General features: G+C 39.2%; 1 protein-coding gene across 1 annotated transcript in view; it reads right to left on the bottom strand.

Annotated features, from left to right (window-relative positions):
• LOC111154849 (carboxypeptidase E) overlaps positions 1–25,444 on the bottom strand; it is a 108,365-nt gene that overhangs the window by 18,749 nt on the left and 64,172 nt on the right. Inside the window, exons 2-5 of the mRNA XM_022514786.1 lie at positions 13,033–13,229; positions 11,310–11,477; positions 2,970–3,087; positions 700–882 (exon numbers count right to left, since the gene is read on the bottom strand). Of these exons, the coding sequence (XP_022370494.1) occupies positions 700–882; positions 2,970–3,087; positions 11,310–11,477; positions 13,033–13,229 (666 nt within the window). The remainder of the gene's footprint in view (positions 1–699; positions 883–2,969; positions 3,088–11,309; positions 11,478–13,032; positions 13,230–25,444) is intronic.

Here is a 25,444-nt window from a genome sequence, read left to right as displayed (position 1 = left end):
GTGAGTCATAGAAAATCATTCTTGGGCAAAGAGGGAAAAAAAATCAGTTATCTTTACATTTCATTCTTTATACTGGGTAGAGTGAGTGTTACATAACTGTTGGTGGTCCAGCTAGCCATGAAAATAAGAGTTCTATGAAATCTACTTGGGCAAAGGGAGTCAGGACTGCTGCCCTGGTTGCCTAGAAGATGGCTTCCTCCGGTGGCTGTGCTGCCTTTTCCCTTTTCAGACCCCATAAAAGGTAAAGATCTTCATGATCTAACAGTGCTTATTACAGTAGTGAATATCAACTAATATTCCACATCAAACAGTCCCCATTATCCCCATAAGGTATATGGATGAAGATACACTGCTCTCCAATATATTCTTCTGCCTAAAAGCTTAACTAACATATAACAAGGAAGCTCTTATTCCCTAAGGCCAGAATTTGAAAAGTAGGGTATTTCACAATACTCAATCTATATTTTCCCCATGGACATCTTTAGTTCATTCTTACGTTTTCAATTAGCATCTTGATTTTTAAAAATCAACAAAAATGAAACTACACATAGCAACCATTTATTCAGAAAACTAATTTTAATGGGTGAACTATAGGTTCCATCTATTTCTTAATGTCTGAGGACTGAAAGCTCTCCACATCTAAATGGTAATTATAAATAATTCACTACCTCCGAAGCACAAGGTGAAACGGACACTCACCGCCAGGAACACTGTACCAAGCAGCGCCATTGGTTGTTCCATCTATGAAGCTGCTGTCATCATCGTTCTTGCGACACGGTGGCCGTTTGGGGTCAGACATGGGTGGGTTAAAAGAGGAGTATGCCCGAGCCAAGCTTTGGAAAATGGCATCATCTGGGCAGGAGCTATATTCATGAGCACTACCTAGAAAATAAACCCACAGGATTAAAGAAATCAATATAGACCAAAGAGCTCTGCATGTTTTCCAAAGAGTGATTCAGTGTCGTCTCTTGCTGATATATTTTTTTTCTAGAAGAATTTATTTATTTATTTATTTATTTAATTATTTGACAGATTGAGAGAGAGAGCAGCAGAGGGAGAAGGAGAAGCAGACTCCCCGCTGAGCACGGAGCCCCATGCAGGACTCCAGCCCAGGATTTGGGATCATGACCCTGAGCAGAAAGTAGACACTGAACTGACTGAGCCACCCAGGCACCCTCTTGCTGGTTTTTTTTTTTTCTTTTAAGCAACATCACAATGGGAAATAAGTGATGGTCTAAGTGCTCAACAATTACATTTAGTATTTAAGTGATATATGATTCCGTTCCACACCACAATGTAGAAATTGGGTAGAATGGGACATTCTACTTAGTATCTGAAAGCTTCACGAGAAAAGGTGAAAGTTCATCGTAAACTAGACCTGAGAAAACAGAAAGGAGATTTCCATTGTCAAAATTTTTAATTTTAAAAAATGTGACCTCTGGGTGCCTGGGAGGCTCAGTCAGTTAAGCGGCTGCCTTCTGCTCAGGCCATGATCCCGGGGGGTCCTGGAATTGAGCCCCGGGGTGGGGCTTCCCTGCTCAACTGGGAGTCTGCTTCTCACTCTGCTCATGCTCACACGTGATCTCTCTCTCTCTCAAATAAATAAATAAAATCTTTTAAAAAATAATAATAAAATAAAAATAAAGTAAAAAAATTAAAAATGTGGGCACCTGGGTGGCTCAGTGGGTTAAGCCTCTGCCTTCAGCTCAGGTCATGATCTCAGGGTCCTGGGATCGAGCCCCGCATTGGGCTCTTTGCTCAGCAGGGAGCCTGCTTCCCACCCCCTTTCTTCCTCTCTGCCTACTTGTGCTCTCTGTCTGTCAAATAAATAAATAAAATCTTTAAAAAAAAATAAAATAAAAAAATAAAAAATGTAACCCCATAGCCACCATGCATCATTTTCACACATACTTTTTGGTATTCAAGTTTTAAAGTTTAAAAAAAATCTCCCAGGGGCGCCTGGGTGGCTCAGTGGGTTAAGCCTCTGCCTTCGTTCGGCTCAGGTCACGATCTCAGGGTCCTGGGATCGAGCCCCACATTAGGCTTTCTGCTCAGCGGAGAGCCTGCCTCCCCCTCTCTCTGCCTGCTGCTCTTCCTGCTTGTGATTTGTCAAATAAATAAATAAAATCTTTTAAAAAAATCTCCCATGTGTAATATGGAAAGAAATTATATATATTTTGATACACTGTAGTCTTCTTCATATATGATAAAATATGCCAGGTTTTTAAATTTCCTAGCTGTTGACAAACTACAAAATCTCTAAATTTTAATGATGTTTCACCAAAGACTTTCTTCAAGGCTCAAAGTTTCCAATATCTAAAATTATCATCATGTGCTTGCAAAGAACGAATTCTTCAAAGGCCCCTGAGAACCCATCCAAAGTGGGAAATTCACTGCAGCAACAAAAAGTAAGTTGAAAATAACTATCTAGCTGAAGCTTGCTGTGCCTGAAATTTAACTAAAACTAGTTCAAGAAAGTCAAAGCACCAGTTCCTCTCCCTGACACCACTAGAAAGGGTCCCAAATGCAAAAGCAGGAGTGCACGGTAGGACACGGAGAGACCACACAGGCCCTGATCAAGCTCCAAAAAGACCGCTTTCATTTTTAAGCCCTCTTGTACACAAACTGCATAATTTCCATTATTTCTTGATTCTACCTGGGTTCACGAGTGACCAACTTCATGACCTCTGTTTTCTCCCTTTCTCTTGCATTCCATCACGATCATATTCCTTGTCCACTAAACTTATTAAAAAGTTATAGTCTTTTTCTGCCAAATATTATTATTATATTTATATATACATATATAATATTTATAATAACCAATGCCACATGAAATGAACTTACGTCCTTCTCCAAGCTAAATCATTTAATGGCCAGTTCCTTAAAAGAGCATTATAGAAATCATCCTATAAACCATCACAAAGCAATTATAAACCTTGAACCATTAGAGAAGCAGGAAGGACACCTACCAGTCCTCGTCTCGTCATAGGGGTAATTGGCCACAAGGTCTCCTCCGTGGAGATTGGCTGAGAGCACAAAAGGAATATCCATAATCCAGTGAATAATGGCCTTGGTCTCAGGAGCGAGCTGTATTAAAGATTAGAGAGTAGAAAGGTTATACACTTGGTTATCACTGGTGGGAGCGCTCGTCAGGAAAGACAGAAAAGAAAAAACAACAACAATAATCGAAAGCTGGTCATAGGTCTTCTTTCAAGCGCTTTGTGGTTGTTGTCATAAAAATAAAAAAGTTTCCAGGAAGAGCAGCATTTCCATCTCTATCTTTCTCACTTATAATAACACATATTTCAATAGTGTTTGAATTTCCTTAAATGTTTTACTTTTGTGAGCTGCCAGATTTTCTCTCTCTCTCTCTCTCTTTTTTTTTTTTTTTTAGCTTTTTTCTCTTTGAAACTTAAAAACCATCATGCAAATCACTTACAGATTCTGGGACACTTCCATCTGATCTTTGTTAATAACAGCTAAGAGTAAGACAAAGAGAAAAGAAAATAGTTGGACTGAAGAACAAGGTTCTTTCTCCACAGTGGTTGAGTTCTAGAAATGTATGATAGATTTTATTTCTTTTGTTACTAATTATTATTATTTTTATCTTCTTTTATGGCTTACTATTTTTCCAATTCCCTCCCAAGTACCTCTAACATTGTCCCTACAAAAAAATATCAAATTGGGTCTCTTTCAAAACTCACTGTAAAATAACACCTTACTTTGGGAAAACCATCTTAAACAAAGGCAAAAAAGTTTCAGAAATTCATTTTGCCTTAATTTAATGACTCACAGCACCTCATATCCTGGTAGCAAAACAAAAGAGGAAAGAAATTTATACTAAAGAATCCATCCTGGAGCCAGACATGTGATTCATATGATGAGGTTTTAATAGTAACTAGAAAGACTCTTAATCTCCCAAGTACTTTGTTGATTTAAAAAAAAAAAAAAAAATTCCTGGAGCTGTGATCTATATTCTTCTTTGGGGTGGAAAATCTAATAGCAGCAGAAGGGTGTGATGGTTACAAGATCTTGTATTTCTGTATCCCTGTTCAGTTTCAGTTGTGAGCTTCACAATATCCCCATTGGATAGGCAAACACTTCATGCCCCTTTCACAGGGAAGAATCTAGGGATTCACCATGTTAATAACATGTCCAAGTTCACACAACTGAGAACTCAAATCCAGCCTATAAAGTCTATAAAAACTATAAAGTCCATTTTTTTTCAATATTGGTATATAGTTTGATACTTTAATGTATCAAATCTATCCTATTTTTCATGTAGGGAACTTATAATCATGAAAAAGTGTGATTTAGAATATGATGTTGTTTTTATTATTTATTTGATTGGCTTATCTCATTCTTCCTATAAAAAATGTCTGTTGTTGAAAATGTAAAGGAGACAAACAAAAAGAAAGAAGATTAAAGTGACCCATAAGTGTACCATCTAAAGATACAAACTGCTAACATTTATATGTATCTTTTTCAGTCTTTTTCCAATGTACTAATGTAATTTTTTAAATGTGATAATTTATGTATAATTTGTATGAGAACCTTTTTCATTTCATAATGGGTAACAAATACTTTTTCATGCTGTCAAATAGCCTTCTAAGTTACTAGGTTAATGGCTGAATAGTATCCAATATATGGATATATCATTCTTAATCATGAAAAAATAATAGCTAATACTTACTAAACATTTTCTGTGTCTTTTTTAAATCTGTCACGTTGACACATGACAAATTAGAATTTTTATAACTGCACATTCTTTGATTAACCAATAAAACTAGAATCATTTTTGTATGTTTAGTAACCATTTATGTTTAGTCTTTAGTGATATATTTATACATGGTTTAATTGATTTTTCTATTGAAATGTTGATCTCTTGCTAATTTGCAAGGGTTGCTTACTTAGTAAAAACACTAACCCTCTATATTATAGACATTTCTGAGTTTGTCATTTGTCTTTCAAATTCAGTTTTTTAAATTTAATAACAATACTAATTAAAATACAAAATATTAATATATTTATGTTGTCAAATCTACTGATCTTTTCTTTATGGTCTCATTTGCTTTCGTATTTTATTCATTCATTCAGTAACTATTAAGTGGCCATCATGTGCCAATTTTTCTATATAAGGGATTTAGAAAGTTCTATCTCCCTCCCAAAATTGTATATTTACCAAAGTTTTCTTTTTGTAAGTTCATACTTTTTATATACATATTTTATGTTGCTCTAGGCTGATATTTGAGAGATGGATTTATCTCAATTTCATTTATTGAATTATCCTTTCTTTCCACAATGAGCTGAAAAACTCCCTTATGATATACTAAATTCTTATACATACTTAAATTTGTTTCTAGAATTCAAATTAATTTAAATTAAATACAGCTTAAGTTTTGATTTAAATCAACCTTAAAATAACTAATACAGACCATTTAATCAGAAACAATCTTTAATCCAAAAAATGCATATGCTTTTCTTTGTAATGAATTTATGATTTATTAGGCTCCACTGCTAAAAAAAATGGCAATAATTTATATGATATGAGCTTAATACATTCTTTTATATTCTGTTCAAACTTTTCCTTGTAGTATTGAATTTCTTTCTAATCGTCTTCCTTGTACATCCCCTTCTTTCCTCCTATTTACTCAAACCCAGTGGTAGGTCCTGACAAGTATCTCGATAAGTTTGGAAGAGACAGAAATCTCTGTGGTTTGGAAGATCATGGAAGATTTTAGGAAGGAAGTGGAACTCCACTAGGCCTTGGGGGAAAAATCAGGTAGGTTTTGGATAAGAGGAAAAGAAAGGAGTTAAAAAAAAAGAAAGAAAGAAAGAAAGGAGGCAGGTAGGCTTGGGGGAAAGCAAGCAAGCACTGCCTCGGGCAAAGGATTGATTTGAGTGGGAGCTCAGGAGGCAAAGCCCTACAGGGGCAGACTGTGCTTTTGGATTTATTATTCACCTAAAAGTGTTCAGAACAGTGTGCATGGTATGCTCCCATATGTTTATAGATTGATACATTCATTAAAAAAATAATTCTAAAGGAAACATTCCAAGATGTGAATGGTGGTCATTTAAGACTACAGGATAATGCATTCTTTTTCTCCTCATCTATATTTACTTTATCTTTTTGTTCCTAATAGCATAATAATTTTGTAATATAACATTTTTTAAAAAACTCTTTTGGAACAAAGATCCAGTCCTGAATACACGAAGTCATATTCAGCTATTAGGTTTAGCCTACTGCTAATTCTTACATGTACACTTCCTAATATACATGTTACCGATATATTCAAAAGCAGGCAAGTAAATTCCACAATTTAACAAATTAAATTCAGTTTGTCTCTAGCTACTAAAAGAATTTTTTAGGTTGACTAAATGCTGAGATCCCCTGGGTACTGTAATTATATATTTAAGTAATCCATAGAGAAGCCTCTGGAACATCTCTAAGATTGAGCCCCAAGATAATCCAGAACCAATTATGACCTATTTTTTTTTTTTATATTTTATTTATTTGACAGACAGAGATCACAAGCAGGCAGAGAGGCAGGCAGAGAGAGAAGGGGAAGCAGGCTCCCCGCGGAGCAGAGAGCCTGATGCGGGGCTCGATCCCAGGACCCTGGGATCATGACCTGAGCCGAAGGGAGAGGTTTTAACCCACTGAGCCACCCAGGTGCCCCTATGACCTATCTTTAAAATTTCCATTTAAAGACTGTAAATATAGCTTAAATTTATTTTCTATAACTAGATGGCTTTGGATCCTAAAATATATTAAAGCCATATTTATTTCCATTTCTTTACAACACAAGCATAAGTTTAATAAAGTTGTTTGATTCATTTTAATTGACTCCATTTTCAAGCAATCCAGGCCCAGGCTCGTGTACTGAGCCCAGATAACCAGGCCAAGGAGCCCAAGAACAGATGAGAAAAGACAGCAGGAAAAACTCCAGGACAGCAAGGGAGAGCTTTTATTCAGAGGTTCAGAAGAACAAGGAAAGCCTCTGGAACACGTGGTAGAAATGCAGATGCCTTTTCATCGCCCATTCCCACAGCGTACACACCCCAGACTTCCTGAATCTGCATTCATAAGTGTGCATTTTTAACCCCCAAATTCCTACAAAGCTTGAAATTTTAAAAACCACTCTAAGGACAGATTGGTGGTGGCCAGAGACAGTTGGGGGGGGGGGGGGCAATGGGGAGGGAAATAAGTAAAGGTGGTCAAAAGGTATATACTTCCAGTTATAAAAGAAGTCATGGGGATGTGATGTACAACATGGTGACTACAGTTAAAAATACTGTATTCTATATTTGAAGTTACTAAGAGAGTAGACCTTAAATGTTCTGTCACAAGAAAAAAATTACAACTATGTATGGTGACTGATGGTAACTACACTTAAGATGGCGATCATTTCACAATATATACAAATACCAAATCATTATGCTGTACATATGAAATTAATTGTATTTTATATGTCAATTGTATCTCCATAAAAATAAAACAAATATAGAAGCTACAGTAAGAGATATAGAAACTGAGAAGGGGGAGCAAGAAAAAGCAAGATGTGTGATAACATTCCCGAAATGCCTGCGACATATCTCCTACTGGGCAGCACCTAAACACAGTCTCAGTCTTAATGACAAAGACGGAAAAAGGAGAAGATGAACCAGACATGAATAATACCATTCCAGGATTATTATGCAGGTTTACTGAAGATTTAGTCTAATGTAAACAAACCTTGATTCTGTTCCAGAAAAGAGACTTAATTTAAATATTTATGCATTTCTCTTTAGTTTACCTTAACCCAGAAAAAGTATTGGCATTGAGATATTTTTATATCTCTAATTAAAGCTCTAATTTGGGAGGGCATATGGGTGGCTCAGTCGGTTAAGCAGCAGAATCTTGATCTTTTTATTTTTATTATTATTATTTTTAAAGATTAAAAATTAAATAAAAATTAAAATTAAAAAAATTAAAAGATTATTTTTATTATTATTTTATTTTGTTTATTTATTTGAGAGAAACAATAAGACAGGGAGTGGGAGAGGGAGAAGCAGGTTCCCCGCTAAACAAGAAGCCCTATGCAGGGCTCGATCCCAGGACTCTGGGATCATGACCTGAGCCAAAGCAGATGCTTAATGACTGAGCCACTTAGGCGCCCCCGGAATCTTGACTTTGGCTCAGGTCATGATCTCAGGGTACTGGGATAGAGCCCTGCTTCAGGTTCTGTGATCAGTGGGGAGTCTGCTGGAGATTCTCTATCTCCTTCTCCCTTTGCCCCACCCCCCACATGCTCACTTGCACACTCTCTCTCTCTAAAATAAAAAAATAGATCTCTAAAAAAGTTCTAATTTTTTTAAGTACCATGAGCATATGTCTTTTTTAATTTTATTTTTTTCAGTGTTCCAAGATTCACTGTTTATGTACCACACCAGTGCTCCATGCAATACGTGCCCTCCTTAATACCCACCACCAGCATATATCTTTTAAATAAGTATTGCTTGCCCTAGAAATAAGAAAACACCTAACACCACGGTTCTGCAAATATTACACAGGTTCTGTTGGAGAAGAAGAAAGTGGTGCAGATGGAAAGTGTATGGCACTGCGCAAAGGCTACCCATCAGATGTCCTATGGACATGAGTTTATTCCATAGATTCTTCTATGCAAGGTAGCAGGCATTATTTGTCCCATTTCTTGGATTTAATGGAGAAGCATAGGCAGCTTAATGTAAGCAATGGGGAGAGCCTGCCCACTGATATCAGCACTGGGCTTCCACAGTGGTTTTTCATTTCTGCCTTATCCCTCACAGCTTATCACATAAGACTGCCCTCTTTTTACCTCTGGTTAAGAAAAAAAAAAAAAAAAGACCGTCTTCTGTCCTTCCAGCTCTCCCTTCATCCAAGAAAATTGCACCAGAGGCTGAGAAATGTATCTATGTATCAGAAGCAGAAATGTATCTATGACTCAGAAGCAGAAATGTTTAATTCACTCACTAATCAGGTTCTACTAGAATCCTCAACCCCTGGCAGCCCTTTTCTGAGACCAGTTTCCACTTGTAGGCTTAGGCGAAGTTTCTGGAAGGAATCCTAAATATAGGCAGGAAAGTTATAGGAACCTTACACGGATAATCCAGGACCCTCCCTATCTCCTGGATCCTCTATCTAGTCCCCAACTGCATGATGAATGCTTGTCTGGAACTCCAGCTGTGGATTTTCAGATACTGTGACTTGCTTGCCAGGCTGGATTGCATTCGTTCGTAACAGGTTTTCAGCCTACTATGTGTCAGACTCAAATATAAACCATAATTCTTGCAACCAAAAAACTGAAATCTAGGGGCGCCTGGGTGGCTCAGTGGGTTAGGCCGCTGCCTTCGGCTCGGGTCATGATCTCAGGGTCCTGGGATCAAGCCCCGCGTCGGGCTCTCTGCTCGGCAGGGAGCCTGCTTCCTCCTCTCTCTCTGCCTGCCTCTCTGCCTGCTTGTGATCTCTGTCTGTCAAATAAATAAATTAAAAAAAATATATATTAAAAAACTGAAATCTAGAACTAAAAGGGAAAATAGCTATAGAAATAATAATAACAAATACAGTTCTATATAGCTATAAGCACCAGACTGGAAATATTCTTAAAGAATGGAAGGGAAGCTTAACAGGATCTGTCTGGAAGAGCAAAAGGCTTCACAGAGGAGATGACATGGAAGGAAAGGGAAGAACATTCTAGATGGTTGGAACAACACATATGAAGGCATAAAATTACTAGAAAATGCTTTGCTTAGGGAGCAAAAAGGAGTTGGTGGACTGGAGTCCATGGGCTATCAGAGCCAGATTAAGGAGTGGGTCAGCCAGCAGCTGCCAGGAGCCAAGGGAAACTTGAATGGCCTTGCCACTATAATAAAATGGAGAAATTGTACTTTCCACGTCCTCACTTGGGAAAGGTACAAAAAGGAGTTGATGAACCAGAGCAGAATTGCCTGGAAACACAGAAGAGGAATGGAGAGCTGCCAACAGCAGTTCTTCTCCACCTTTCCTCCATGATGGTTCTAGATCTCTCCAAGTAATTGAAAACAGTGTTCAAACAATATTGGTTTGAAGGGGCATGAAATGTTTAGTGGATATGTCAATGCACCCATCTAACTCTAAGGTACATAACACAGAGTCCTGAGCAATTTTGCCAAAATGGTAATAATAGTTGTAGGTCCTGACTTCAAACACTTTATATATATTAACTCACTCAAGCCTTATAACCACCCAAGGGGGTAGATACTATTATCATCTCCATACTGCAGTAGAAGAAGCAGAAGCACACAGTGGTTAAATAACTTTCCAAAACTCAGGTAGCAAATATGGAGCCAGCCTGCCCCCAGAGTCTCCAGACGACTAAACCATCACATAATTCTGACATACTGAGTTTTCACTTTATCCTCTGGGCAGTAGAGAACTGGCAAGGTTTTTTTAAGCAACGGAGCAATAATTTGTGCAGGAAGATCACTCTCAAGGGATTCGAGATGATTGAACAGAGTTGGGAGAGGCTGAACCCAAAACAAGAAGAGGGGACTGCTTGTACTCATAAGCAAGAGACAGTGGGGGCCTGAACCAAGCAGTGGAATGAGTTTGCAGAAGAGGAGAGACTGAAGAAGCTTTAGGGCCCTCAGATCACTGAGATCCTCCAACTGATTGCTGGTGGTGATGACAGTAATGGAAAAACCAAGGCTTTGATCATAGAGTAAGAGAAAACACTGTTTTTTTATGGAAAATGTTTGGTTTTGAGGCCCTGCATGTCGCCAGATGAAGAGACTCAGTGAGCAAGTAAAATAGAGAAAGAACTCCACAGGAGATCAGGAGCTGGAGAGATGGATCTGTAGAGAAAGAGATAAGGGTAGCAGATGGCATCTTGAAGGCCAGCACTTAGCCAAGGTAGGGAAAGCAGGGAAAGAAGCTGAGCAGTAACTGGAAAGGCAGTAGAAGGAGCAAGAGAAAGTAGAATTGTGCAAAGCAAAGAAAGAGAAGGTTCTAGAAAAGAAGAAAAAATCAACAATGTGAAATGCTGTGATGTGCTGATACAGGTCCTCTGAAAGGGCCGTGAAGACATTTAAAGACACAACTAGGTTCCTTCCTCCTATCCCCTCCCCCTCCTCCCGTTCTCTCGACACCCCCTGCCCAATTCCAGGGTGTCCAGCCATGACTTTCTAGGTGCAAGCTAACTATCCCACACAAGCTTAACATTACTGCTACGTCCTTCATTATGATGAAGATATTAGAACATACTTCCTTAGGCTAGAGGATAGAACCCAAGAAAACGATGTATTTTCCCTACCTTTGTGTTTTGATCCACAATCTTCTTCAGATTTTTCAACAGATGATTATTTGGACCACCTTCTTTCTCATTAACATAAACTATCCTATCCAGGTCTGGAAAGTTCCGATTCAGATCTATTCCCTGGGCATTGCTGCGACCCACAAACCAGTCCTTGAGTTCACCAGGCTAAAAAAATCAAGAAGAAAAATAATAAGTTATTTATTATTGTTGTTACTATCTAGTTAAGGTCTTCATTAATAAATTTTAAAATTAGAATTAATCATTTATTTTAATAATATCCTCTCAAAACTGAATTTTCACTCTTACTGACAAACACATGAAGGTATCAGGCTTAAAGTATTTGTTATGGTAATTTCAAAAATATTTTCAATGAATAATATCTGAATTTTAATAATAATTATATTTGAAAGATAATTATCATCAAACTACAAAAAAGATATATATATATCAGTAATAGATAATGCCTTTCAAAGCATGCCAGTCTATAGTTGGGTTTAAGTGAAATATTCATTGGCTATGTAAATCACAGGAATCTATTTTTTAAATATTCAAAAGAATAAATTACTAAAGAAGATTGGAGGTTTAGAATGAGTTTAACATGAATTATGTACATATTAGTAAGATACCTCCCTCTTACAGTCTTTATGAAAAAATATGAGCTCTAGAACAAAGTTCAAGAGCTTTGTAAGTTGAGAAATTTCTGTTCAATTTTAAATCCTTCATTTCAGTAATGGTATAACCTAGATTTCCAAGACATTTAGCTACATTCCATAATGCATATTTTCTTGTTTTACTATTAAATTTTACATAATCTATGATATAGAGCTAATTCCCATATTCTTGAAGTTATATAAGCTCAGACCCTTTAGACTCCAAGGAATAAAAATCTACTACAGAAAATAACAATGATAATTTTTTGTCCTTGATCTTACGGATCAGAATATCACCTTAAAATAGTAAACAATTTAATTTTCTATGTTATTAGAATTTTTCTAACTTTAGAAATTTTATCAGTGTTATTTACAGAAATCCTGTTTGGGTTTCTTACAATGTCAAACTGTCACATCACTGGATGTTTTATTTTTAAGGTAAAAATCAACTTCCTAACTATAGATAAACATACCAATACTCCCATAAAATAAGAAAATCACTTCATGCTGTAGAAAACAACTAATGTTCTCCATGCCTGTGCAAACAAAAAGGGAACACACAGCATTAATCTTCTTAAAGTGTCATTACTTTCCAGCTTCTCTAACAGTTAAAATGTATGCATTTCATTTTAGAGGTAGGAGAGGATTTTGTTGGTGGCGGGTTTTTTTTTATTTTGTTTTCTTTCTTCCTTTTTTTTTTTTTAAACTTTACTGATCGTACATAGACAAGATTTAAACACCCATGCAACATTGATCCGGCCAAAATTTTTCTTCCTTGCTGTCAGTAGAGGGCGCTATGACATCATCTCATTCAAAGACAGCTATAGCATTACTCTTCAACACTTGGCAGTAGTCCTTCTTTCAGCTTTTTAGTAGGAAATTTACCTAGTCACAAACGTGGGTAAATTCTGAACTTTTTTCTTAGCAGCAAGGTGAATAGCGTATCACTTATATCCTCCCAGGCCTTGTCCATAAGATTGATATGAGTGCAGCATTACTTACAGACAAGAACACGTGTTCCAACACAGAGTGAAGAGAGTGTTCCCTGCTCTGGGCTGGCTGGAACTCACCTGAGAGGCAGCCTTCTCAAAGCCGTCCGGGTTGAGGGAAGGCATGATGTGTATACGAGTGCTGTGGATCAGCTTCACAATTGTCTCGTTGCCCTTTTGGTACTCGTTGCACAGGTATTGGGCCAGAAAAATGAGCAGTTCCCGTCCAACAGCCTCATTGCCATGCATATTCCCAATGTATTTAAATTCAGGCTCACCTAAAAGAGCAAAAATAAATAGTATGGAGACATTTTCTATAGCTCCAAGTAGAAAACAAATGGCATCCAGTTATGAGTGTGTTGTATATCTCCTAATTTACTACACAGAGCTGACAGCTACTTCTCCCTCCAGAATTGACATCCACGAAATCTACTCTATTTATTTTTTTAAAGATTTTATTTATTTATTTATTTATTTATTTAAGAGAGAGAGAGAGAGGGAGTGAGAGAGAGAGTGAGAGAGAGCATGAGAGGGGAGAAGATCAGAGGGAGAAGCCGACTCCCCATGGAGCTGGAAGCCTGATGCGGGACTTGATCCTGCGACTCCAGGATCATGACCTGAGCCGAAGGCAGTTGCTTTTGAGCCACCCAAGAAATCTACTTTAAATGTCAAACTACTCCAGGGCACCTGGGTGGCTCAGTCAGTTAAATGACAGCCTTTTGCTCAGGTCATGATCCCACGGTCTTGGGATCAAGTCCTATGTCAAATGGCCTTTTTCAGTGGGTAACCTGCTTCTTCCTCTCCCTCTGTCCCTTCTCCTGGCTTGTGCTCTGTCTCCCTCGCTCACTCTCTCAAAAACATAAACAAAAATCTTTTTAAAATAATAAACTAATAAAATAAATAAGTAAATGTATGTCAAAATATTCCAAACACTTCTATCCTTCCAATTCTCCCTCCCCAGCTACCCACTTGTTAAGGACTGAATTGTGTCTCCCCCAAATTGATACATTGAAGCCCTAACCTCCGATGTGACTGCATTTGGAGAATAGGACCTTATAACGAGATAATTAAAGTTAAATGAGATCATAAGGGTGGGTCCCTAATCCTTACAAGAAGAGGGAGAGACACCAGCAATCTCTCTCTGCACCTGGGTGGAGACCACCTATAAGCCAGAAGAGGGGTCTCAGAAAACTGCCATACTGGTACCTGGATCTTGGACTTCCAGCTTTCAGAACTGTGAAAAAATACATTTATTTTGTTTAAGTCACCCAGTTGGTGGTATTTTTGTTAGGACAGCCTGAGCAGACAAATATACCATCTCATCGTGAATAAATAATAATAATAATAATGCGTTGCATGCCTTCTATTGATTAAACACTGAACTTCGCATTTTTTCTTATTTAGTCCTCACCAAACATCTATAAGTAAGTATTATTTTATGATGAGCAAACTGTAGTTCAGACTGCTTAAGGCATCTTACCACAGGGGCACCTGGGCGGCTCAGTCATTAAGCATCTGCCTTCGGCTCAAGTCAGGATCCCAGGGTCCTGGGATCCAGACCCACATTAGGCTCCCTGCTCAGCAGGAAGCCTGCTTCTCCCTCTAGCACTCCCGCTGCTTGTGTTCCCTCTCTTGCTGTGTCTCTCTCTGTCAAGTAAATTTTAAAAATCTTTAAAAAAAAAAAAAAAAAGAGAGAGAGAGAGAGAGAATGAGATCTGACCATGGTAACACAGCCCATGAAGCCAGGATTCAAATGTTGGTCTTCTTATGTAGTTAAAAGTCTATGCTTCACCCCCTGTTTTTGTTTTTTATTTATTTTTTTAAAGATTTTATTTATTTATTTGACACAGAGAGAGAGAGAGCGAGCGAGCACAACCAGGGGGAGTGGCAGGCAGAGGGAGAAGCAGGGTCCCTGCAGAGCAGGAGAAGCCTGATATGGGACTTGATCCCAGTACTCTGGGAACATGACCCAAGCAGCAGGCAGTGGCTTAACCAACTGAGCCACCCAGGCACCCATTCCCCCCCCTTTTTTTTAATCCTAATGATTAAAAGCATGAACTTCTGGAGCCAGACTGCATGGGTTCAAATCCTTGCACCAAATCTTACTGGCCGGACTTGAGCAAGTTACTTCCACTCTCTGTGGCTCTCTTTTACCACCCATAAAATGAGAGAACTATAAAATTATTCTGCCTATAAAATTATTGTAAGATCTAAGTGAAGGAGTAAGTATAAATGCTTAGAATGGTGCCTGACAAAGAACAAGAGCTATGTGTTTGCTATGATGATGATGATGATGTCACATTATCTTATCAGTGTGACAAGCTTTACTACATATGATCTAATTTTCTCAACAGCCCACTAAAATGGGGAAGACAGATATTTTTATGGTCATTATTGTACAAATACAGCCCCAAGAGGATATGTTTTGCTAAAGGGCTCAGAATTCAGACATAAATCACTGTTGCCTGTTTCTGCTGCGGTCCATTGCATTTAGGAATCATAAAATTGCAGAAAGCATAGCAGCAGATGCCCTTAATTAATCCTGTTGTTCTGCTCCCTTCTGCTTCACCCATCCCCCAGGCCCGATTTCTACCGCAGGAAGGATTCTCCCACTTACAAAATCGCTAGGACTGCTCACCCCTGGTGAAAAATTTAAATTTAAATTAAAAAAAAAAAAAAAGCACAACAAAACTGGAATACTTTTTCTCCTGGAAATATGTTATGAAAATATCCTTTGTAGGAGATTCCTGAGCACGTGATTTAAATGACTGCTAACCCCAGCAAACCACGTCCTTGGGTGACCTCTCAGCCTGCATCTAAACTAATCTTAATCTAAGGATCAGGCAGGAGCAGGATCAGGGGCTACTTATCTGCCCCTCATTTTTCACTTTGAGGGCAAGTCGCTAACAAAACTATGCCTAGGGACTTGCCCACAAGGTACGTGAGAAGAGATGTTTTCTTTGCTTCCGATTTCAAAAATCGTAATAACCTTCCTTTGTGTCAAATTCACAAGCTTTACACCTGCATCTCACTGGATATGAATTAGTTTGAGGCACAGAAGGGAGGGTAGCCATCCGTTACAAAAGAAAATAGAGATGGAGTAGCCATAGGAGTATTAGGAGCCTATTCTGCAAAGTTCTGTGAGGAGACTGTACTGGGGGAGGCAGGCTGGTCCTGCCCCTGACCACAGCACAGTTCTGTGTGCTGCTTCAGTCATTCCAAAGTGCTTAGTCTGCAACCCTTAAGAGTAGGTAAGCTCACTGAAATTTTGTATTACTTCCCCGGATTTGGAAAATACATTCATAATCATTTAAAGGAGAAACAGCAAACTCATACTCACTTAGCCCCCCAGTGTGTGTTTGGTGGTCACAGTAAATTTTGTATTGGAATCCAAATGCTCTCCTGATTCTGCCACAAACCACACCACTCCCTATCGCTGCTGCAACACCTGATTTTCCAAGTCAGAAATTTCCAAATTTCCAACATGGTTTTGTTTCTTCAACTCTATAGGGAATTGCTCTCAGAAGCAACTCTCCCCCAAAATGTCTATTCTATCTGTGAGGAGATGGTAATAATAGTAACAGTAGCAAAGCTTTAGTTTGACATGAAGATAGAACTATAAAGGTCATTTTATAGAAGACATTAATGTGTGGAAATGAAATTCAAGGCACATACGACTTAGCGAAAGAAAAGGCAAGTGTATTTTTATCTTCCTCTGCTTTCTAGAATGAATTAGATTGCTAGATAACGCTCTCATCAGAATACAGGAAGGGGGCTGCTAAGCCTACTGACGTGTCTTGTAAGATGAAGAAAGCCACAGTATTGTTGGATGTGCACATGAAAACCTTGGTGTCTGACACTACAGGAGACCCAGAAGCCAACAGAGCAGGATTCTTAAACTCAAGGAACATGGGGTCTGGAGGAAGACACAGACATGCACACGAACAGTGGTCGGCAGTGAGGCGATGACGAGGGCATGTCAGATACATTAACCAATCAGCTTCAGGGTTCTAAAGTGCAATAGTCCTACCACCCAGATGGCCCTTCTCCGGCCTTTTGCCTTCCCAAAGCCAAATTTATTTTTACAACACAGCCCCCACTGGGTCCCCTCTGCCTAAAACCCATCAGCTGACTAACTTCCCATTTGCTTTCACCATAAAGGCCAAAGTTCTCTCCAAGAGCTTTAATCGCCCGGTGGTTCGGCCTGGTCCACCTCCCCAGTCTCCTGAGCACCACCTTCACTCCCGGTCTTTCCACCACAGGGCCTGCCGTAAGATGGACGCTGTTTACTTGCCACACACACAGTTTGCCCTCACGGTCTCCTAACCGTGGAACACTCTGGTTTCCTCAGATTACTTGGAGTCTAAGTCCAGTTCTTTTGTTATTTTTAATACCTCAGGGTGAATATATACATTGATCAGCGTGACTGTTTGCTTTTCCACCCCAGACTGCGTGGTCTGTCAGTGTTGGGATGGTATCCACTAGAGCTCACTAGTACCTCGCTCCTGCCCAAAGGAGAGCCAGAAACACAGCGAGAGCAAAATAAATATCAATTAACTATAGTCACGAGTCAATGAAGAAACAAGGGGTTGTGCTTCTCGCTCCCAGCCTCCCAGCACGTGACTGACAGCACAAAGTGCCCCTGACATGCGGGTGTAGCTGTAGGCACCTAGAAACTTCCTGGCACAGTGAGGGGGACGAAAGGATAAACTGAAGGGGACTTGAGGCAGGGTCAGAGAGTCCATACCCCGGGGGCAATATTTAGAGACCTCCATGCTTATCTCTGTATCCGACATTCCCAGGAAGAAATGGAAATTCTTCTTTGGGAAGGAAAGCAGCCGAGTTGTGTGAACAGCTGATTTCCCAGGAAGAAGATTAATTTCCATGGTCACAAGAGAACCACAAAACCTCTAGGCAAGGACTCCCTAGGGTTCTCTTTGTCGTGAAGTTTAAACAAAGGATTCTGAAGAGACTTTGCCGGCCGAATCCTTAATTTAGAAAGAGAAAGAAGATGGAAGCCTTCAGACTTTGGATAAGCCTCTGTGTCAGTTCACCTTCCATTTATTTTAATGGAGGACTGACTGCTTTTCGTCAACACCGAATTTTCTTCTCTGCGGCTCTGAAGCTGGAGTTTGCAACAGGCTGTGCAAAGGATGACATGTGCGTGTCTGTTTACAGTGTCGATACAGAACAAATCCCAGGTTAGCAGGTGTGTCATCTCTTGTGGACACAGCTGCTAAAGCACACGTGCCCAGGCTCGAGCTCCTCTCTCCCCTAGCAACGGGAAGAAAAGGTGGCCAGAACCGCTCTCAGCGCACCTGGGGATGGTTGGCTTTGCCTTCACCTTAGGCTCTGCACTCACCATCTCGTTCATTTTCCTTTTTACACAGTGATGAGCCTGAGCTCCTGATCCTGCAGCCGAGGCATTGTGTTTGCACAGGTGGCCAAAAATGTCAATGGCATTGGCTCGGGAAGTACAGTTCCCCTGTTGCACCCATTTTCCCACAATTTCATGTAACCATCTGTCTTCCAGTTACTTCGCATGGCACTCGATCATCCGTCAAGGTACCATTAAAAGATAATCACCCGACAAACCAAACCCAGCCTGGCTGGGCAGCGTTTCCATCTTCTTCATCTGCGTCACAGAACAATCAATGTGCCTCACTGGATTTGTATTTGCATCAGAACTATATAAGAATAACGGATGTTATTCTGTTAAAATCAGACTCAAGGCTTTACTGAAATCAGAAATAAAAAATTCCAAACTGAGGAGGCAAATGATTTTAAATTCCATACCTGTAACTCTTCATTTGCTCCAAATGTTTATTAATGTGATTTGAAGTACCTAATCACTCAAAAAAGAAAAAGAAAGAACGAAAGAAAGAAAAGAAGAAAAAAGTGCCTGGGGGATTCAGTCAGTTGTCTGCCTTCAGCTCAGGTCATGATCCTGGGGTCCTGGGATTGAGCCCCACATCCGGCTCCCTGCTCCCCAGGAAGTCTGCTTCTCACTCTCCTCTGACCCTCCCTTGCCATTTATGCATGCTCTCTCTCAAATAAATAAATAAAATCTTTAAAAAAAAAAAAAGGAAGGAAGGAAGAAAAGAAAAGAAAAAGCTTTAAAGAAACATCTACTGCTTCAAAATTAAAACATACGTATTTTATACCCCCAGAAACCCATACCCCTTGGGCTTAGCACATGGGTGAAGTTTAAAGTTGAGAGCAGACTGGCAAAGCCCCCAAAGAGTAGGAATTAATGGATTTTATTAAAGTGACGAGAGAGCTCCTAAAGCAGAAGTTCACAGGCCCAGTAGGCTGAGCCTTAAGAAAAAAAAAAAAGAAAGTAGTAAAAGTAAAAATAGTAAAAAAATTTCCTTCTCGCAAAAAGGAAATTTTACTTTCACTACCTTATTTGACCCAAGGGTCAGCCTATCTGTCTCTAATATTTTTTCCTCTTAGAAATAGCTGACAGGCTGACCATTGGATTGAGGTCTTGATCAGAATGAAGATCCTTTCCAATCTTAGAGTCAATTATTCAATGCCCTCTACGTGGGAAGAAAAGAGCAGAGGGCAAATATCAAATGGAAAATGAGATAAACGTGAGAATGGGTTGTAAGTTGTGAAACTCTAGGCAAGTGTAGCATCATTATTTAGAAAAAAGTAACTAGGTTAACGGTATTTTAAGAAAGAACTTGATTATAGTATCAGAACCTTTCCATCTTTCATTCTGTAAATAGAGACGAAACTCCTACTGAGATGAATGCATTCTTCCTCCAACATCAAATTTTGCCAAAATATAAGTCCACTAACTCATTCAAAAGGTATGTTTTACTCACTGATTTCACAATTCTTAGAGCTGGGGCAATTTCAAGAGGCATGTTCCTGCTACTAACTAAACTAACCACATCGCTGAATAACCAGAGCATCCAAAAATAAAATGCTATTTCTCAAAAAAAGCATGGCAAAATGTGCACCTCACCAAAGATTTTGAGAAATGGTCACATAAATAGCTACCAAAGCAGCAAAATCACTGAACCAATACAATTTACAAACGGCTATGCAAGCAAGTTGGAAACCTCTCAGGAACAGATGGGCCTTCCCATGAATGATCTCCCTCTCTCGGCGGTAAACCTGGGGTTAAGACATTAGTGCTACTAATTGTTTCCACTTGTTCGACATTCTAACATCTTAGAGCTTGTAAATCACTCTTGCAGAATGAACCCTGCAAGTTTCCAAAAACTTGTCAATAAATGCGTCATTAATTGGCTCATGTTTTAGCAGATTTTAGCAGCCTAAAATGCTGAGTGCATTCCTAAAAGAAATCCAAATCTCCAAGGGCCAAATAGATAATAGAAGAGGGTGGATATGGATATGAAAATAGATTCTTCTTCTACAGAAGAGATGAGGAGAGAACAAAGAGAAGAAAAAAAAAGAGAAACAAGGAAAGGCGAAAGAATAAAAAGCAGCTGTAAAAGACAATACAGAGTGTAAAAGATTATCTTACCTCCCTTTGCTTCCTCCTTCATAGTCATATCTTAAAATAACTAAATTTACATGTCATCTTGAAAGGAAAATCTCACTTCATCTGATTTTTAATGGACAGCCAACATTACAGAATTATTCTGCAGAAATCCATTCCAGAATTCTTTTTCAAACTATTAATTATGCATTAGCCATAACATAGCACTTTAAAGTTCTCTTACAAATAACATCTAGCATGTACCTAGTAAGATCCTAATTGAAGAAAGAGGGATAAGCAAAAGAGCAGAAGTTATTTCTAACCTTGGAAGTCTATAAAAACAATGTCAAAGGTCCAATATCAATAAATACCTTTAATTTTTTTTAATTAAAATATTTATTTTTAACACCAGTATCCTAGAAACTTTATACAAATACCCCTATTCAATGATGAGTACATAAATGTTTAACAACTAGCTCTGAGCTGTTGGCCGATTTCCATGGTGTAAATGTGCCCACTCTGGACAATCTGGAATTACCAATGCAAGGTCAGTCGGCTCACAAATTTCCCGAAAATTAAAAATAGTTCTCTTGGGGCGCCTGGGTGGTTCAGTGGGTTAAGCTTCTGCCTTCAGCTCAGGTCATATCTCAGGGTGCTGGGATCAAGCCCCGCATAGGGCTCTCTGCTCCGCAGGGAGCCTGCTTCCCCCTCTCTCTGCCTGCCTCTCTGCCTACTTGTGATCTCTCTCTCTGTGACAAATAAATAAATAAAATCTTTAAAAAAAAAATAGTTCTCTTAAACCAGTACAAGCCTACTCCAACATACCTCCACATTTGAAGCAACTATTTGAAATATGTAGCTTCTGGTTTCTTCACAGATTCTCCAGAAGGTGAATCTGAGGTCTAAGAAATCCGAAGGATTTTCAAACACGCTATGAAAAGTATAACCAGGGGATGCCTGGGTGGCTCAGTCGGTTGAGCATGTGCCTTTGGTTCAGGATCCCAGGGTCCTAGGATCGAGTCCTACATCAGGCTCCTTGTTCAGCAGGGAGTCTGCTTCTCCCTCTACTTGCTCTGCTTGCCGCTCCCCCTGCTTGTACTCTCTCTGACAAATAAATAAATAAAATCTTTAAAAAAAAAAAAAAAGAAAGTGTAATCAGGCTAGCCTCTACCGTACTGCCCTTCTTTATGTTTTGTTTTATGAAGTAAGAATTAAAAGATGTTTGGTTTGGGGTTTTGTTTTGTTTTTATTATATTGAGATAGAGCTGTTTTCCAAAGCGTTGCACCATTATCCATCCATTCTAGGGAGAAGGAAAGGAAGAGGGGAGTAGGGAATTTTTCTTTTGACTAAGTGAATTATTCTAGCAGTTACTGACTGACTGGATTACATCACTTTTACTCTAAAGCTGATTATAATAAATCAATGAAAAAATTTTACTTTAACCTATTAAGTAGTTTTTCTAAAATAATTATCATTTCAGATATTAAAAATTCTTTCTGTTCTTTCTACCATCTTGACCTACAAGGCTATCTTCATGATGAAAAAGGCAGTAGAATTTCTGTGCCCAGTCCCAGAAATTCATAGTTTAAAAATCACAGGAATTAGTCACTTAAAATTCATAACATGAAACACTTTATAGCTACTATCCAAGGAGAGGCTGCTAAAAAAGCCTAAGACTCAGAAAAACCTTTGACTTGTTTAAGAATATCGTGACATGAACACGGTATAAGCTTTAATACAGAAATCAGATAAGGCAGAGATTGTTTTAATGATGTAGTTTCATGATTTGAAATCTTTCTGTAGATATGAATCACCAGGAAAGACAGAATTATTTTTAAAGTACTCTAATAGCTATAGATCACATCAAATTGTTATCAAGATGACTTTGTGCTAGTATTTACTGAAGATGAATTCTGGACATCAAAGTGTCTTTTGAAAGTATTAATTTTATTTTAGATAACTCTCTTAAAAGACTTTGGTGTTTTTCACCAGTATCTGGATCATATAAAATAAAATGTGAAGATGAATATACCTAAAGGGCCAAGAACAGAACAGAGTTAAATGAACTGGCACCAGAAGAGGGGGAAAGAAAACATGAATGGACCTGGTTTCTGACAGGGGATTATGATACGGTCTTTGCTGGCTCTCTCATTACCAGATTTGGTTGTCAACGATATGTATCTCTGGGAAAACAATGCCCATGAGGAGTCATGTCATAGTTCTGGAAGAGAACTTCAGGTGCTGCATTAATTTCCCAGAGGTGGTTGTGGGAGGAAGGGTTTGGCTAATTCTGCAAAACTCCAGAGGACAAAACTAGAATCCTGACTAGAAGTACCAGAGACAGAGTGTTTGGCACAGCTGAAGAACAAACTTTCTTTCAGCGAAAGCTGTCAAAAGCCAGAGCAGCTCTTGTGAAGTCATCAACGGTATCTCAAAGCCATGCTGTAGATACAGGACTAGATGACCTCAAACATCCTAGCATTCCACAGAAACAGAACCTGACAGCTTTTCTTTGACAAACTATTGGTATTCAAGTTCCTCAACTTGCCCTACACAAATCATAGCTCTCAATAAATGTTAGCTGACAGTTTTGACAGTTCTCTGGAACAAAGAGAAAATGGTAGATCATCATCGTGAACTAAGGAATGATTACAACAAGTAATGGAAAAACACAAGTCCCTATCCACCAGTCACCACTCTGTATGCCCATGAAAAAAAGCCTATCTTACTCCAAAGGTGAACAGATGAGGGGACGAGTGAAAGTGGTGGCCTCAGAACCTAGGTGGGTCGAAAACGTCAAACATTTCTAGAAATGGAGAAAAACTGCCATTTACAATGAAGCAGGTGAAGTGGGAGCAATATCAACGACCTAAAGCGATATCAGCAACGTCAGACTTAATTGAACAATCTCTTCCCAAAAACTCTTTGGGAGTTTTTCTTTCTTCTCTCAGGAAGAAGATAACTCAAAAGTCAAACCGATTTGTCAAAACATCTTCAGGTTGCTATTCCCTCGACATCAGAATAAAGCCGGGCAGTGCAAAACATACACCACCAGTCTCAGAAGTAGTGGGCAATACAACAGAATCTTTTCCAGGAGAGTAGAGGGCAAAATGGAGGCCCCTGGGTCTTTTGCATGCCTCAGCACCTTAGAAATGCTAGCACCTATGATCTGGTGATGATTCCTTTGTGAGAGGGCTGCGGCCACTCTCCGTCTCCCGCCAGGAGATTATTCCATACTGGGGCATGCAGAAAGTATCCTCTTTTGTTCAAAGTCGTTAAAGAAAACTGTGTTGGCTTACTGCTCTCTAGGTCAGATCAGTTGTGGGCTTCTTACAAATACAGATTTTTGAGCTCAATTCCCAAAGATCATATTTCAAAAGGTCTGAGGAAAAGATATAAGCACCTGTATTTTTTTAAAGATTTAGAGGTGGGAGCACCTGGCTGGCTCAGTTGTTAAGTGTCTGCCTTCAGCTCAGGGCGTTATCCCGGGGTTCTAGGATCAAGTCCCACGTCGGGTTCCCTGCTCGGTGGAAAGGATACTTCTCCTTTCCCCACTCCCTCTGCTTGTGTTCCCTCTCTTGCTATCTCTCTCTCTGTCAATTAAATAAATAAAACCTTTAAAAAATAAAAAATAAATAAAAGATCTAGAGGTGATTCTAAGAAACAATGATTTGGGAATAGCTACAGAGAAAGTCTGGTGATGGGGAGGAGTTCAATGATGCCAGCAGACAGGTGGGAATTCCAGTGGCCAACGGTCAGTGAGATACAGATGAGAAGAGTGATAGTTCTTTTTTTTTTTTTTTTAAGATTTTATTCATCTATTCGACAGACAGAAATCACAAGTAGGCAGAGAGGCAGGCAGAGAGAGAGGGGGAAGCAGGCTTCCTGCTGACAGAGAGCCTGATGCAGGACTCGATCCCAAGACCCTGGGATCATGACCTGAGCCGAAGGCAGGGGCTTTAACCCACTGAGCCACCCAGGCGCCCCAAGTTCTTACTTTATGGGACATTGGGTTTTTTTGAGAATTTGATTTAAAAGAAAGTAAGAATTGTCTTCCTTCACATTTACAAAAGAAATTCCACAAAATTATGGAAAGATCTTACGGATGTAAGGAACTTTACACCAGACATTTAGAAGTCAGAATCCGGAAACAGAAAAATCACCAGCCTCCATAAATATCAACATACATTTCTTACATACATGTTTCCTGATCCAGATGAATGGACTATTCCATGCCCTTCCTTACTGCAAATAGAATACAGCAACATGGCAGCAATAGAGCAAGAAGGTCAGGGGAGTGGGGAGCATGGGCTTAGATAAGACAGACTTGGGTTTGAATTTCAGCTCTAACATCCTGTATCTAACCTTTTGCAAATAAACTCTTCCCCAAGCCTCAGGATTCTTTTCCCTATAAATTGACTCCCTAAAACTTCTTTTGTTGCATTGTTGAGACGAGTAAAATGAGAAAATGAGACATTTTCTGCCATGCTTGACCAATAAATGGTTGCCCATGACTCATGGAGTTGACATAATATGAATAATCCTCCATACTGAAAGCATATAGAAGCTAGAAGATTCTAACGGTAATATGAGGTGATCCTGAATCTTTCAAAGTGAGTTGAGAAAACTGACCAATCCTTCCAGGATTATAAGTAAAAATATCAGCTTGGTGTTGAGCTATCCCATAGAGCAGGCTCCTCAGACTTGGATGAGTATGGGAACCACCTGAAGATCCTGTTAAAAGGCAGACTCCAGTTCGGCAGCTCTGGAGAGGGGTCTGAGAGCCTGAAACTCTAATAAGCCCCCAGGGGACATCTGGTGCTGGTCTGTGGACCACTGTGAGCACAGAAATGTTATTTGGAACTTCCAAAATAAAGAGTATGGGACAGAGAGAAAGAGAAAGAGCAAAAGACTGCCTTTCAAATAATAAAAAAAGACTCTTGAGAAACCTAAGTGCTTTGTCTTAACATTGGCTCACTCCAAACAGGGTTGAGTGCCCACCCTGCCTAAGGCACACAGCATAATTCTGGGAGCCA

Source organism: Enhydra lutris, unplaced genomic scaffold (genome assembly GCF_002288905.1).
Source record: "Enhydra lutris kenyoni isolate GAN:26980312 unplaced genomic scaffold, ASM228890v2 scaffoldscaffold3, whole genome shotgun sequence".
NCBI lineage: Eukaryota > Metazoa > Chordata > Mammalia > Carnivora > Mustelidae > Enhydra > Enhydra lutris.
The sequence above is the reverse complement of the archived record's forward strand: the minus strand, read 5'-3'. Positions and strand labels throughout refer to the sequence as shown.